The sequence below is a fragment of the Nyctibius grandis genome, chromosome 10, assembly GCF_013368605.1.
Source record: "Nyctibius grandis isolate bNycGra1 chromosome 10, bNycGra1.pri, whole genome shotgun sequence".
NCBI lineage: Eukaryota > Metazoa > Chordata > Aves > Nyctibiiformes > Nyctibiidae > Nyctibius > Nyctibius grandis.
The window spans coordinates 33,374,155-33,391,585 of NC_090667.1; the positions used below are offsets into that span (position 1 = coordinate 33,374,155).

General features: G+C 41.6%; 1 protein-coding gene across 3 annotated transcripts in view; it reads right to left on the bottom strand.

Annotated features, from left to right (window-relative positions):
• The window catches only part of SUMF1 (sulfatase modifying factor 1), a 31,990-nt gene that overhangs the window by 6,570 nt on the left and 7,989 nt on the right, over nucleotides 1–17,431 (bottom strand). For all 3 annotated transcript variants that reach the window (XM_068408940.1, XM_068408941.1, XM_068408939.1), the window contains 4 exons: nucleotides 7,013–7,095; nucleotides 4,699–4,821; nucleotides 3,620–3,734; nucleotides 2,562–2,675 (listed from right to left, as the gene is read on the bottom strand). In XM_068408940.1, the coding sequence (XP_068265041.1) occupies nucleotides 2,562–2,675; nucleotides 3,620–3,734; nucleotides 4,699–4,821; nucleotides 7,013–7,095 (435 nt within the window). The remainder of the gene's footprint in view (nucleotides 1–2,561; nucleotides 2,676–3,619; nucleotides 3,735–4,698; nucleotides 4,822–7,012; nucleotides 7,096–17,431) is intronic.

The window sequence follows — 17,431 nt, forward strand, 5'->3', positions numbered from 1 at the left end:
TTTGTCTTCCTACACAGACATTGGGTATGGCATCCTGCAAAGCCACGATCCCCCCAGCCAACAGCTTTTCTAGAATAATGCATGCATTTAACACCCTTGCTAAAGTAAAAGTGTACAAACATTATCAACTTTGGCCAATGTCCCAGCTCAATATCAAATATTTCTTGTAATTAAAAAAAGGAGACAGCCTGCCATGTTAGTATTTGCTCATGCTCGTATCTTCCTTATAGATAAAGGAAACCTGCTTTGGTCGTGCTTACCCATAATAAAAACTAATCAGAGCACGGCAATTAAGGCCACATTTGATTAAAACAAGCAAATCTTTGTTCCATCAAATATTGTTTTATGCCATTACCTGGCGAAGCGTACCACCTGGCACTGGAGTGGAAGGACACGTGCTGTCCATACGTAGAGAGCCAGAGCTGTCCAGACTTTGATCCCAGATTTGAAGAACAGAATTCCCTCTATATTGGCAAGTTTATTTTGTAGTATAATGTTGTAATAGACAGTCTGATCGCATAATTACAGGTGCTTGTGCATTCAATTACCAAACCTTATAAGCAGGATTATTCTTTAAAGTTATTAAAATACATCATAGAAGCTTTTTCTTTTAAATGAAAAAGTTGTATTTCTTTCATTACATCAAACAAATGCTTTCTGAAGTTGCATCATATTCTTCTGTGCAGTGTCAGCTACACGGCCACTCTGTTTTGAGCTAAAGCAGTTTTCAAACAGAGAACTGCAGCTCATAAGAAACCCTGCACTGTATACAAAAAAAATCAGAGCCAGAAGTCACCACAATTAAAATAGCCCCATAAAGGGATTGTGGTTTGATTGATCTCACATGCACTTGGCTACTGTCTGCCAAAAGATCATTTACATTTTTCAAACAAAGATAAAAACAACACAACCCTGGTGCTCCCTAGTGCTGCCCTTGTGCACCAAACAGTAGCTGCAAGATGTACAAAAGAGACCTTTTTTTTGTGAGGTGGTCTTAAACTGTGGAATTATCCACTCATGAGAAAAATCAGCCCAGAAGCTCTTATTTCTGACAGCAGCAGTGCTCTGGCTTTTCACCCCCTGCCAATACTGGAGGAGTTGAAGTATCAGTTTCACATTTTCTCCAGTGGATTTTATGATTCCCCCCAAACTGAGTTTGGCCACACAAAAACCCACTTCACCTACATGATTAAGACATGCTGCAAGACTTTGTCCTGCTATGGGGCCCCATTCCATGCAACTACAAGATGCCTTCAAGTGTAAGCACAACAATTTCAGAGAACAGCAGCAAGAGAGCTCGCTCCTGATCTCCTGGTACTCACTCAAGTAAAGAATCCCTTAACGAAGTATCCCCAGAATGCACAGTGGGTACTGGAGAACAGCCACGGTAGGTAACAGTCTGGCCCCCTAAATCTAAATGCACGACAAAGTTCTGCTTAGAAGGGCTTTTATGAGCCTTTTGAGAGTTTATTTTTGCTCTTGGTAGTTATTTGTGAACGCAAGCCAATCAGTTACAAAAAAAATAATGTATGCACAAAATTCCATACACTCCTTGTAACCAACCCACAGTATACCCAAAAGCTCTCCAGTACTAGAAAACTGCTTTGAAGATTTCAGATGTTAAACTAAGTATGTTAAAAAACTTTCACTAAGCTCTGACCCTCTAGAAGAATTCCTAGTCTTTCAGGCAGAAAGAACACATCCTATATATAGGTTACGCTGACTTGTACTCTGGAGAGACTTAAGAGATTGGCTCTGATAGATATGGTGCTAATCATTTGTAATGTCTCAGAAGATACTGCAGCCTGGCTATTTTGGGACACCTTTTCACATGATGAGATTCAGTTTCCTTATCCATCTAATCAGAAAAACCCTTTGGAGTTCACTTTGCAGTGCTCTGCCTCAGACACTAGATTCTGACAATTAGTTTCCAACTGAAAAAAAAAAACTAAAAGCATCATTGTTAACACCCAATTTTTAAATAGTTCTGAAATGTCTGCAAAATGTTTGTGCCAAATTGAAAAACCTAAGCAAACTCAGTTTAACAGAGGGTAAAAGTCACACGACATTTGTTTCTCACCATCTTACCAGTAGCTGGTAAGCTACTTCTGCCCATAAACTTCAGCTTTATTACACGTTGAGTTTTAAACGAGCTAGTAGGAGCCATAAAGATAACTCACAATGGTTTGTTCTCTACCTGGGAAAAAAAAGTAGTACAGCTTGTAGCAACCTAAACGAACAAAAATCCTTTTTTTATTTTTTTTGAAAGTAATTCCACTGCGTTGGCAAATTCTTGATTTATGTAAGGTGATTCCAGTTTGGAAGAATTCAACTGCTAACCAGTTGTGGAGGCCTGTCCAACAAAAAAGAAATAAATAAAACGGCACTAGAGCACTACAATTCCTGTGTTGATGACTTGTGGTGTGATCCTTCCTAATTCACCAGCACACAGCCCAGACACAGCAGAGAGGAGCAAGGAACAGTAGGTTTTTCAAACAGCAACCAGATTAGAGTAGCAAGAGGGAATTCTACACTTCATGTGATACCAATAAAACACTTACAGGGTTGTGAACTTCCTCTGTTGAGTGATGAACAGCCCACCAGTCAGACGTCCATTCCCAGGCGTTTCCTACCATGTTGTACAAGCCATATCCATTGGGAGGGAATGCAGTGACCTGGACAAGACATGGAACACAAGGGCCAGTTCTGTAAACCACTCAACACAAAGTAAGGTTTTTAATCCTGAGGACCAGTCTGCTGAAGGTGCATTTGTTTTTCCTAGGAGCTTCTGCCTTCACATCTCAAAATTAGCAGTGCAGAACTGTAACACTTTTACACCCTCCATTTAAATAAAATAGAATTAAAGAATAAACTATTATCACCCTCCATGTTCTCAGCACCACATTTCCGCGCTGGCACATAGCATCTTCTCAGTGGTTTTGGAGACTGATCCTCTGAAGAGAGGCACTGTTTGACAACCAGACACAGACCTGCACAGAGCGTTAGTGATCTGACCTCCATGCCCATGCTTACAACTTCCAGTCTCCCCTTCCCATCAAAGAAAGGCAAGGGTGGCTGTCAGCTCATGCATATGCAGATCTCTCTATGATGAAACTTCTTGGACTTACTTTAACTACCATGTAATAATTCATTCACATTCTTTATTGCCTTTAAAATTCCACTCCATTGTTTGCCATACTAGACAGACTCAACCTTTCCAAAAAGGGAAGTTTAATTTCTTTTAAACTATCGCATGATTTTTGTGCCTCGGGAACAACTACCCACAAAAATGAGAGTTCAAAGAAGGTAATGTGAAAAGTGCAGGCAGAAAGTATTTCAGCATCTGACTATGAACTGACTGGAAAGGGGGAAAGGAGGTCAGTTTGAGAGGAACTAAACATTCAAATGAAAGTAATCTTTACTTTTCAATTAGCTTTTAAAAAGTGTCCCTTGGTAATACCCAAGCCTGCACTGAAACATACTGTGACTTTAAAAATCTAAAGGTGAAAGAGTACAGGAATGGAGAACAGCCATGGTTCCTTGTGTTGAACACAGACCTCAAGTTTAGGAAGACTTAAGTTTATTTCCATACGATTAATTCACTTGGAGACACACTTACAGGTGCAGTTCCTTTGTATCCATCTTCTGCAGTGTTATTGGTCGGGAACACTCCCTGCCAGATATTGGCATAATGTTGACCTTTTGGCTGAAGCTTGTTGCCCCATGGGAAGAGTCTATTAAAAGACATACAGAAGAACAGTTGCCAACCAATTTTTTTTTTTAATAAAAAAATGAGACATACCACACACACCCCCTTCCTCCCCACCTTACCCTGGAGAACTGTTTGTATTTTAGTTCCAGTTACAGAATCACAGAATCAATCAGGTTGGAAGAGCCCTCTGGGCTCATCGAGTCCAACCATTGCCCTGACACCACCATGGCAACTAGACCAGGGCACTAAGTGCCATGTCCAGTCTTGTCTTAAACCCCTCCAGAGATGGTGACTCCACCACCTCCCTGGGCAGCCCCTTCCAATGGCTAATGACCCTTGCTGAGAAGAAATTCTTCCTAATGTCCAACCTGAACCTCCCCTGGCGAAGCTTGAGGCTGTGTCCTCTTGTCCTACAAGTTGTACCAACATCTATCAGGTTTTGAAGGAGAGCAAGGGTTCTACAAGGACAATTTGTACATGGAGGGAAAGGCACCACTGCCCTGTGTGGTATGAAGCCCAGGACACAGGACAGAGGAGACCATAAGCCTGTTATTCACCTTGTCTTCCCCTCCTCCCCAAGCCCACAGATAACAGGTGGATCCAGTGGCCCTACAGTTGCTGTGCAGTGATGTAGTTAGTTACTTCTTAAGCTCTTTTGCAACTCTCTCGGCCTTGGCACTAAGCTCTTTCGCGACACCTTTTATCTCCTGCAATAGCAGCAGTCCCGTGCCTTGGCATTTTGTCACATCTCCTGCTCACCTGGGCTCTCTGCATTCTCCTCCCATTAGAGTTCAGATTACAGTTAGGTATTTCAGGAAATTCTTACCTAAAGGAATCTGTTCAGAGCAAGTCAGTGTTATATTTACCACGGATGTGCATACTACACAAGAAAAAGACATTGAGGGTAATAAAAACCCACACAACTCTTCCTTATCTGGTAAATACCAGTTTTAAACACTTCTCAGGGACACACTTGTGACAGGTACCTATTTTCAAGGCCCCCTCGGCAGCTGTATTCCCATTCAGCCTCAGTTGGTAATCGTTTCCCTGCCCACGTGCAGAATGCCACAGCATCATTCCAGGAAACGTGAAGAACTGGATGATCCATTCTGGGGAACAACATAAACAGGCCAAGATCATCAGCAGAAGTAGGCAACTCACAGCTACACAGCACAAGCACTTTATGAAACTCTTAGAGATGGCCACAAAGGACAGTGAGGAAGTTCACAGGTCAGTTACAACTGGACAAGGTATCAGACTGCTTTTACAGAAGCAGCTATTTAAAGAAAGACAGCAAGATGCTGGGAGGGAAATGCAGCCATCTGAGAAAAACAAGGAAGAGGAAAAAAATAATTAACTTCTGTTTGTCTCATCATGCTTTTACGTACAGCTCTCCACAGTTAACACAGACAGCTGTGGCTTGTGCTTCTCATGGTCCCACCTCAGAGACCTGCTGCACCCAGGAGCCAGTGAAGAACTATCGATACACTGGCTTCTGTGGAAACGTAGGTGCTCAGAGACCCAAAGGAAGACACCAAACCCCTGCAGCATTATTATTCCTGGCTAGGGTAGTTTAACAGTATCTTAATAAGAAGCCAAGATTCTCAATAGGAAAAATTGCAATTTAATGGTAAATGCTCTTCACTCTCCTGTCCACTCTTCTCTGCTGCAGGTTCTTTGCTGTCAGTTGTGGGGTTTGAGGGAGAGGCGAGATGAGAAAAAGCAACATCACATTTTGCAGCACCCAATCCAGGAAACAGTGAACTGCAGAAATTTAACAAAAAAGTATTTTTCTTTAGGTGGTTCAAGCAGTCCACAGTCTACACAAAAGCTCCCATCTCTCCTTTGGTTTGGTTCCAGGATTGCCCTTAGAAGCCTGGTCTCTTTTTCCAGAAAAAGACAGAAAAAATGCTTCGTCATTCTTGTCACAAGGATCCTCCCCATCCAGGCCACTAATAGACCAAGATACTTCAAGAGCTGAGGGTATTGGTCCAGCAGACAGATACAGAGGACTTCCTATTAACTGGTCTTTCCTGCCTCATTTAACAAGCCAGTATATGCCTGATGGTCCATCAGGCTACTTCCACGTGGCAAGTTCACCAGCAGCTGTACAAGGTCAGGCTTGTGCCACACTTCTACACAACTAGATTTACATGGCAGGTTTCCAACTCTTATCTGCTGACTGTGACCTAAATTTCTCTGGCTCCCCCTAACAACACCTCCTGATATTATCTCTATTTTTGCCTCAGGTAATTCTTTCATTGCCCTTGGAGAACAGACAATTGTTACTAAGCAGTTCAGCCATCGGATGATGTTACACTAACATAGCCCTGTCCTTGGAGGGCTCAAAAACATGCCAGCATGTACTAGATGTAGGCTGGAGAGTCTGACTTTATTTCAAACAGCAGTTTTGAAACTTTAACTAGTTAAGCCAGCTAGTGCCAACCTCATTGACACCTGCCTGGCAAGAGAAAGAGTTGCAATGTAAGAGGTCCCAAATGAAGACAGTGACGTCCGAGTAATCATACGTAACTGAACAATGGCTTTCAACATGTGCAACCCAGGGCTAGCTCTGCAGGACCCATAAAAAGCACCTGAGAATAATGAAGCCTTTTGTTTTTCTACACATAAAATTCATTCCACTTCTGAATGGAAAGAGATTGCATAAAGACATGGATCAACAAGTTTCAGGGTTCATGCTAGCAAAGCATGGCACTAACTATAGCCTGTTTAGAAAAAGTACAGTTTTCCAGAGCATTTAAAGCTTCCACATAGAAGTCACAACTGATTTTCCACAACAAGCAGCCCACAAAGTCAGAATACAATAAAAAGCACAAAACTCGTCAGTCATCTGCTGCCAGAGAGATGGGCCTCCAAATCCCAGATGGAGGACACGCTACATGGACTCCTGCAGTGTGCATGCAAGTAGTATCTAGTCTTCCTCTCCAAAACCAGATCTGCACCAAATGCTCTACAGTTGCTGATCCTCTAAAGGTCTACCCTGTTTCACTGTTGATACATAAATGTGAATAGAAAGCACACTGAGGCACATTTTAGTATTGCCTCTTTTTCCTCAAGTGGAAAGTGCTCACAGACCTTTTTGAAATACTCCTACATCGTTGACCATACGACCACTGCATATTGCATGCAACACACTGGAAGATGGGAAAATAGTCACAGAAGCAGCAGCAAACACGTAACTAATTAAAAACCCTTTCTTGCACCCCCATTCCTGGTGCAAGTTTACAGGTATATTTACAAGCACCGTGTATTATAATTGAATAGCCATTTATGGCTTACCTGTTGGAGATACTCGAGTCAGGACCCTCAGGGTGCTTCCAGTTGGCTCCCTTCACAGGCAACCACCACGGAGCAGCTGCAACCTGAAAGGGGACAAGAATGGTCAGGGAAGAAGACAAATTCCCAGCTAAAGGCTATTCTGAAAACCCACCATGTGACAACAGGTTACAAAGCTGTCACCCACAGCTCACAGCTCTGCCTGCAGCCAACTGACCTATTACTCTGACAAACCAAGGTGATCCTTTGATCCACATTACAATACTGCTGGCCAGGGAACAGCCCAAAGAAAACACCACCCAAAAACAAGCGACAGGGAGACCAAATCCTGAGTGTACTTTTCTGAAGCATTGCCCTCTGGCTGTCTCTCCTTCCCTTCTACGTCTTCTCACCTGCAGGTCTGATACGAGGCATAGTCTGTTCTCTCTGAAAGCACAGCCTCCAGCACACTACCTGTGGTGGGCCACACTGGCCCTCTCAGACATTCTCAGTTCTTCACCTCTGCAAACACATGCCAAGAACCCTCAGATGGTCGTGGCTGGAAGAGGTCATCTGGAACATGACAGCTGTGCTCTGTTCTTTTACAACAGCATGCCCACAGTACAGCTAAACCAGCTAACCTCCTGGCTGACTTCAGCCTGACACATTCTGCAGAGATGATAAAAAAGACATTTTTGGCTTCAAGAGTATTTTCATCCCAATTATTTGCTCTCTAGACTCAGTGTTTTGGAATAACTTAAAACAAATTCCTGATGATGTCCTTTAACTAGGGTCAAAACACGCATCTTGCGACACATTTGCTTTCCAGTTAATTAACTCAGTAAGCTGATTTTAAATTATTTGCTATCAGCTTCCAGAAGGTGGAGACAGAAGAGCCACAGAAGTGAAGCCTTTTTTTTTTTTTCTTCCCTAGTTGATTTACTGAGCAACCTCAAGCTTGCAGACAAAATACTGTGTAACAACGCAGACATCAAGTACCTCTCTCTAACCACAAGTCTCAAATTTGGTTCTGCAATGCCAAGGAATTATTCCTGTAATACATTCATTAAGGATTTCTTCTATTAAGCTTACTTCAAAGCTCAGAAGGTCAGTGCACAGTACATTTAACTGTTCTGTTCTGATTCACATTCACTTAGAAATACTTATCTTAATAATGGGTCCTTTCAGAAAGTTGAGGCAAAAGAGAACACTATGCTAACCATCAATAGTGTTTTTTCCCAGCAGCTTGAGTGCTTGCTTCCAAAATACCCCTATTAAAGAGAGAATTTCCATAACGAACAAAAATCAAAGTAAATAAGCCCTCAATGCTTTAGAAGTTAAACAACCTACCAGCTGGTTAGCCCTAGACCTAGGAGGTCCAGATGCTACTCTAATACTGGCCTGTAGAACAACCTTCAGCACCTTCTGCCTTCTCTACTGCCCCTCAGCTTTCCCCGCTCTAGAGATGGCAAAGGGAAGAAGTAGAATATTTATTTCTCTTCATCGTGCTGCTAAAACACTTTGTAAAGTCTTATACACACAGGTAGGAATTGTGCCACGAGCGTTATCCTTTAACTCACCAAATCCTTCACAGGGAGGTCCCAAAGTAAAAGTCACTGAAAGCTGGTACTCGGAGACAGAGTGTCAGCCTGGTCAAACAATTTTAACAGCAGCTTCTAGGAGGAAGCTGCATCCTTCAACAGTGACGAGCATTTAACATCTAATTACATGTGTGTGAGAGAAAAAATTATCTATGACAAACATAAGTTGTTAAGAAAAGCTCCAGTCAAAACTACACATCAGATACCTCATTTGAATGTTTCAGTAGGAAAATAAACCGTAGTGCCTAAGAAATAGAAATGCTGCTAACACACAAAGATATATTATCTCATTTTTAAAGCATCTGATCAATCTGTGCTATAACAGCTCCCATGACAGCTTTTCACTCTTCTCCCATCATCACATACAGATTTTGCCTACAGCATACATCTGCGTACCTTTCCTAAAAGCTCATTCTAAATCAATAGCAATCCTGGACTGAAGCTGCAGGGCTGTTGGCTTAAGCTCAGCTGAAGAGCCCACAGCTCTTTGCAAGCTCTAGGCAAGAGCTCTGGAATCCCTGAACACGCTGCAGGACTCCTCCAGGCTGGGAAGCCATCCACACGCGGGTTTCTGATGCTCTCTCTTCCAAAGTGAGTGAAGAGAAGACATCGGTGTGAAGTACAAAAGAAATAAAGGTGCTCTCAGCAGCTGGCTGATGACTGAGATGTTGTGTCCACGTGCTCTCCACCTAAACGGGACCCTTCAGGCATACTACTAAAGTATGACATTTCTTAAGCATCCTGTTTTCTGATCTCCCTAGCATGACAAGCACATAAATCAACAACATCAACCACATAGTTCTGGCTCAGTATCGAACAAAGCCAACAACGTTCTCCCCACAATCAGAGCCCCTACCCTTTTTAAAAAAAGCATGAGAAGTGTTTGATCTCTTCCTAGAAACTACAGCTCTGTTACTGAGCATTCAAACCCAAAGATGGGATCATCTTTCAGAGAGATACTCCACTCAACTCTCATAGCACTAAAGCTTCAGAATGACCAAGCTGCTAAACAGATACTACAGTCAACATGCTTAAAACTAGTCTGATTTAACCAATTCCTTGTATGTTTTGAGCTTTAACCTTTCATCTATACTCAAGATAGGACAGAAATCCAAAGCTAGAATTTTACAGCTCTTTAAGGAAATTAAGAGAGCCACAGTACCACTTGCTAAAGGTTGTCCTTTAATCTGAAAGATCACAAGATTTCATCCTGATAGTTTCTAAGCACAACACATTTTTGTAAATTAAACTGCTGGTTTCTGGATAAAAATCTCTGCAGGAGACTGCAAAGACTTAGGCTTTAGAAGACTTTAATTTTGGAAAACATTTTTGTTATGCAAAAGAAAAAGCAGATGCTTTCAATCAGAATGGTTTATTTTAAACCAAGAAAAATATAATCTCTCCGCATGAGAGCACTACGTGTGCATGTCTTCTGTTTCTGGCTCTGCTGAACTGAACACCAAATGGCTGCCAGTCTTTGCAGAACACCCAGATCTTTAGAGAAGTTACACATATAGTACCAGGACAGCGATAACAGTGATAGACTACGTACAGCCTTCAATAATTCATTGGAAACTAATCTAAGCCAGCCACTGACACCAGTGAGCGCGCACCAAGATGCTCCTTCCAAAAGAGAAAGTCATGTACCTGAAACTGAGAGTCCTTTCAAAAAACTTCTCAGAAGTCTTTAAAGCTTTTAATTGCTCTAAATCTAATTAGTAGAAGAGCTAATTAGACAGAGATATTACAACATCACAGCTAATACAGCAAAGCCCTCCCTTGCCACTAATGAGCTTAGTTACTTTCATAATGCTTAGTGTTCTCGTGCTTCACTCAGAAACATGCGTTCTGGAGACTGGCAACCGATTCATTCTGTAAAAATAGCAGCATGTGCAGCTGAAGAGATCTTGAAGAGATACTGAATTAGAGGACAATACCTCCTTCATTCTGATTAACTCTCTACAGACAGCCTCGCACTTGTAGGAGAACTGGTTAAACACAACTGCCCTGCAAACGTCACACAACTGCCTCAATACACGAGGAAACGCGGTTCGAGGAGCAAAGCACGTTTCAGAGGCAGAGCAGCTCAGTGCTCATTTTGGTCTGATCCAGCTGAAAACTTGGATTATCCAGCTCTCTGCTCCAGGATTAAACTTTAAGAACTCACTGTTCTGCTTATCACAGACTCGTAGCGCTGTGAAGAAAAGAGAACACATCTGATAATACTGGGAAGATAACTAACAGTTAATTCCGACCTACAAGTTTTCCACTCAAACGAAGCAATTCTGCAGAACTGACGCCTATACTCCCACTATCAGCTTGCATAAAATTCAAAATTTTAAGTATTTAATTTTCTTTTCCAAGTAGGCTGGGATATCCTAACTTTAATTGCTCCACTAACTCATGATTTCAAGATTTTTAGACTACTTCACAATTACCTTAAAGAAAATTCCTTCCTAAATGTACACAGAATAAATGAAAGCAGGGAACATCAGGAAAGGCAGTTTTATTAGCAGCATTACACTGGTACCAGTACTGCAAAAGCAGGAGGGGAATACCCTTAAAAACACACACAAAAACACCCCAACAACCAGCTAATAACCATGAAAACATGTGTATTGGTCTTGCATCTAACATGGCACTGGCCACCTTAGATAAAAACACCCCCCCGCTTTAGCTCCAAATTTTAAATTCAAATTGTATTTATGTATTAGAAGAATTACCAAAAATAAACTCAACTGAGTAGCTAATCTTGGCTCTAATTCCGTTTCTAACATGTAGCAAGTCACTTGAAATAACAAAGCTGTAGATTTTAACCTTAAGTCAGGCCCATAAGATGATGAGAAATTCATGCTGTGTCCAGACATGTAGCACCAAACATTTTTTTTTCTATGCTACAGCATTATAATGCTGTTTTAATATAGAAAGGCCTGCGTACACTAGGACAAGATAAACATCCGGAAGAAGGAAAACTTATTGCAGAGTAAGAACTTCAGCAATTTGGGAATCAACTGTCTGAAAAGAGATTTTCTGAGTGAAAAGTAGTCAGAGTGTGGAAAACACTTCAAGAATCATTTATTAAGCCATAGGTTCTTAAAGATACACACACCTCAGGTTCAGAAGCTGATTTAATAGGTTACCACTTGTTTGAATCGGGTTGCGTTAAGCACTGAACATCTTTAATTTGCAAAAGCATTATCTTGGCTGCAAAAGCAATGTGTGCACAGGCTGGAAGCAGGGAAGTTATGAAGCAGCATCTCTGGGAAATACACCCAGTGGGCTGGACACCCTTATTGCTAGCATTGGGAGGGTGGGAGAAAAAATTAGTTATTCAGTACAGAATATAATTTTTGGATGAGGTTTTATTTTATCCATGTGAGGCAGATGATACACATAAATCTCTGACAATTTTTCCTCCTCTAAGCCATATCTTAAACCCTGAACAGCTGATTAATGAAGGAAGAGGCAGACAGAAAATAGAACACTTTTAGCAGGGCAGAGAGTTTAAGAAATAAAAATAATTACTGGGCAACAGATGAGCCACTGTCATTTTCCCCTCAGAAACCACAAATCACACTCGTTGGGGTCTTGGTCACAAGTAACTTTACAGCTATTTTTCTAAGCAGTATTAGCGTAGATTCCCAGCAACCCTCAAAAACTTTTTCCCTCGAGCATTGGGATGGCGATTCAGCAGTCCCTGGCAGCTGCAAGCAGCAGCTATCGTGGGCTGCTGCACTGGCACAGCCCAGCTCCCAGCTGACGCTTACCCACGCAGCATTTTGGGTGGCTGCTGTCACTACCTTCGTGACGTCCTGCTCTGGGTCAGAGAGGGGGATTAGCGGAGGGCAGAGACAAAGCTCAGCCCCCCGCTCTAATTCAGCTTTGCAGTCAGATTCAGAACACATCACACCACGAGGGGCAGCTTGAAGCAAGCCCGAGCCACGCAGGGGTCCCACTCGATTTTAAAGCCATTTTCCAAATGCAAGGAACATCCCTCCGGCAGACGCACGCTCCCTGTTCACCTTCACCCGTCTCCAGCTCCGCTCCTCCTCTTCGCCGCCGCGCTGCAAACAGCACGAACATGACCTATTTCTCCGCAGCGCATCATCGCCCTGGCAACGGGCTTGTGTTTAAGTTGAAACAGCTGTAACTGAGTCAGGGAGACGTTGCAATGTAAATAGTGAGGAAGAGAACAGCGCTTGGAGGCTCACGACAGAGAATAGATGTCTCCTAGCCCCTTAAGGTTGTCATAGCAGCTGCATAAGGGAGATGTAATCTACATATGCAGCTGTAATTCATATTTGTACTTGAAGATACTCTGCACAGAGCAAACCTTCTATAATTACGTACATAAACTGAACCACGATTGTCAAATTCTCCACCAAATCAGTAATTAAGCATGCTGACACAGCTTAGAAGTACAGTTGAGTATTTTTCCAGAAGATACTAATACTTGATGTCGCCAGCTTCTGCAATGCTACTGCATGTCCCATGCTATTTATTGTATCAATTAAAAGCTCCCCAAAGGCTCTGTTTACAGAACTCTCTTTTCATTCTTATTTTCTAAGGTTACTGCCCTCCCTCATTAACTCAGAAATGAAAGCAACAAGGGGTTTTGTTCAATATTGAATACTGATACTGTCTGCCTTAAGTCCTAATATTTTAAGTAGTTTGAAACTGCAGTACTGCAAAAAGAAAAGGCACCAGCTTTATAGAATAAGAATAAATATATTTTAAGTCATCAGTGAGGAAAAGGATTTCAGACTTAATTGGAAACTAGCACTTTAATTTTATGAAGGGACCTTTTCCTTTGCATAAGGAAAGGTCATTGAATCTCATTCAAACAGTGTAATACTTCACAGCTATGTCAATCCTCCAAGAAAAATAACCAAAAATATTTGATGCTAAAATCCAGTAAGATTCATTAAGTGCAAGTTTTGGAATCTAAAGCAGCTTCTTTTGAGGAACTGATATTCCTGGTGAGTTCCATCTCTGGAAGTCATCTAAATCTGAACTCAAGCTAGTGATTTTTTCCAATAACCACATGAACGTGAGCTTTAAGAAAATGAGGTGTGCACAGATATATCTACAGCCTGAGGCTTAAGCAATGCCCTGCTTTAAAGTTGAAGTTTATGCCGATAAATACGGACTAATAATACCAGTAATTCCCAGTGAGAGATGCTTCCTGCACGTCGTTCTGTATCCCAGTAGTGGGAGTGCAGCATAAGATGGATATTAACAGTTCAATAGCTCCATCTTCCCCAATCCTTATAGGGGATATCTGAAGCATTGGGGTCTGCAAGAAATAGGCTCGTGCACCTCTTCCTTTGATTTCAGTTTCCTCTCTGAAAAAGCAAAAGCCAAGTGTGGTATAGGTGAAATTTACCCTTAAAATAGCAATAAGTGTATTTGTCAGCTTCTGCTTATGCATCCTATGTATGTTGACATTTTAACAGTATCAGACAAGCTATACAATAACCTACCTGCTCTCCCCCAAGCCACAGATAAGTCAGTTATTACTGCAGGCTGTCAGAAGGTACATTCTCCCTAGTAACTGCTGCAAACGCTAGCACTGCTATCCTACCTGCAAACATTGCTTGTTTCATTATTAATTTGAAATCCTCATTTGAAATGCATAGTGTTTTCATTGTTTTTAGAATGGGACTATGCCCTTTGAGTTAAAGGCTAGAGGCACTGCTATAAATAAGTAAATTGCACAGCTCATGACCACTGCAGAGGTTTCCATACAAACAGGGATGAAAATAGCATCCAATGGTTCCAGATTGACCAGAACTCCTTAATAGCATTTGCTCCAGTCTGCCAGTGAACTAATTTCATTGCATTCTCAGACCCAAAATTCAATACCTCCTAAAGACAAATGAATTACACACATTTGTACGCTTTCAGTCTCTTCATTGCAGGGTTTATCTGGCCTAGAAGCAAAAATTAATTTTGCTATCTTCCACAAGCCAAGAATAAAAATGTTCCCCCTACTCTCCAGTGAGCAAATCTGACTTAGGCTGTACTCCAGTCGCAGTAAGTGCTATCCTGTTTACCTTTTCAATGGTAGCTGCACAGCAAGCGAGACTCTTGCAGTTATTTGCAAGAGCTCTCAAATCCCCTCGTTGGCAAGCACGCCTCAGTACCTTCTCATTTCACAGACACAATCCCCATGCTTTTTGCTCTAGGATACATTAAAATGCCCTATAAATGACATTTTACAATGCCATGGAATAATAGCACTGGGCATGCGTTTCCCCCTCTCTACTTCCTCCTTAACTCAGTCAGGGAGATAAAAGAGCAGGAAAGCAGTTTCATCACAAAATAAGAATAGCAAAATCTCTAAATTTTGAGCTTTTTCCATTTCCCCAAATTCCTTCAAAAGAGAAGGAAAGAAAAAAATAACCTCCAAGTGCCAAGCTACTGGCGATTCTATGCTGTGCTTTATCCATGACATCTAAACCAAAGGCCAAGGATCCAAAAAAGGCCATAACTTAATAGCTGTAATAGATGCAGTAATTAGTAGTTGGTTTTAATCTGCAAGTCTGAGAACTTATTTTAATATGTGAAGCTATCAAAACTTGTTAAGCCCACACAAAACGTTTTGGTTTCAAAGGACCTTCCATCCTCACCCTAGAAAATCCTTTTTTATTTGAAAAAGTCCTCACCAGTTCTATCAGTAACACCCTCATCTGTTACAGTGCTAAATTTTCACTCTCTGCCATGCTACCACCACAAACTTAGAGGCCAAAACTAAAACTCAAGTTCCCAGAAATCTAGAACAATTCAATTATTGGCTGCTACACCCCTTTTTACTGCTTCCCTTCCAGAGGAGGGCTAGGTCCAACCCACATTCCTGTAGCAGTGGCTATCTAGGAGACCACCTCACCTCCAGGAAATGCACACCCAAAGCTCCAACAATTATTTTACATGCTAAACTGCTCCTGCATTAGCTTTCACCAGCCCCACCTCTGTTCTAATTAAGCTGTCTGCTTCCTTTCAGGACCTATGATTAATTTGTCCAGTTTAACTGCAGGAGCTGAAGTGGCCAAACAGAGCAAACCCCCCAGATACTCCCCAACACACACACACACCTCATTATTCATAGGAGATGTTATATACCATTTGGTTCAATATCTTCACTTCCACCTCTCCCCAATTCTTTCACTGCATATGAAATACTACTTCCAAAACACACGTTCTTGTTGCTCTTCCCCTATATTCACACCTGCATTTAGCACCCTGTGCTTCAACTGGAGAAGAGCCTTATAAAACCACGTCTGAGCAACTAAGGCAAAGCAATAACACAGTCCTGTCTCCCACCAGTTTGGTGGAGGAATTTTCAGTACCAGTAACACACCAACGTTTATATCCTATTTCTGCTTTTCATGGAGACTTTCCATTCAAGAAGGTACATACCACAAGCTAAAACGTTAGTTGACTAAGGTATACATTGAGAAACAAGTCTTAATCTTCTCTATTGCCAATCATTACTATCTGCTGGCGCAAATGAATTTCATGCAATTTACACTTTTTCTGATTACACTTGAACAGTTACGCTGCAGTAGCCAAGTTTTAAACACGCTCACTTTTTAAAAAATAATTGAATAGTACTGGATTCCTTTCGCTATTTTTCCCCCAGCAGACACTAGTAGAGTTTAAACATTTTGGGCAATGTAACACGAAGCTATTTTTTTATTTTTTATTATTTCATTTAAGCTTGCAGATCCTTAGGAAGAATTTGCTTTTGCAGAACCCTTAAAGTCCCTGCCTCCTAGCTGGGATGCTTCTGCTTTTAGCAATAAGAAGTTTCTTGCAAATTGTCTATAAAAATTTGTTTTTTTGAAAGCACAACCTATAGGAAACTGCTAATGTATTTTATTAGTTTCAGTTAGCCAGGATAAGCACAGCCTGCACAGAATTTGTCTGAGAAGCAGCCTGACTACATTACATTCTAACACCACATCCCCATGGCTGATGCTTCCCTTTCCCTGCAACTGAAAGATGCTGGCCTGTTCTAGTCTACAAATTGCACTGACACAAAAACCCTCAAAGCAACTAAGGTCTGCACAGTGCTCTGAACTCACCACTGAGCTGCCTTCTGACACCTTCTCCTTGCAGACAGAAGTTCCTTGCTAGAAGTCAGATTTCATGCCATGTAGCTGGTGAGGGGACAGGCAGACAGGAGGCAGAAAAACAGCTTCTAGTTTCTTTTTCACCTTCTCACAATATTACCATGTTTTAGAACACAAGTTTGTCCACAGCATCAGCATAAAGTTCAGAAGTGCCAAACTAAGAGGCAGTCACTATTCTCCAGATCACTTCACCAAAAAAATGAGTACAATCTTATTCTCCGCCTATTCCAACAATGCTCTGCATGCCAGTAATTAGCAAAATGACCTAATAATAAACACTGAAAAACATGGCAAAAGGACAGTCTCCTGAAGTTTACTTTTAATAAATACAGAAAACATTCATGAAGAAGCAGCCAAAAAGACCAGTTTGGGCTCCGTTCCAGCTCTCTGGCACGATACTTGCTCTGTTAGCATCACAGCCAACACTTGGAAATTTGGCTGACACACCCAGGAAAGTGGCTCCCAACGCTCTGTATGTATTTATACAAATAGCCAAGACTGAGCTTACACCAGCATTCTTGGGGTTTGTTTGTTTTAAAACAGAGGGCCTGATTTAGGGATTTCTGCATCACAGAACTAGGGCAGGAAAAATAATTTCTCTGCTACCGACAAATGGATTTTCTGGTGTAAAGATGGGATGAGCCTATCTGCATTTATTCTACTTTCATTACGCTAGTATTTAGCGAGTCCAATTTAGTCATCTTATA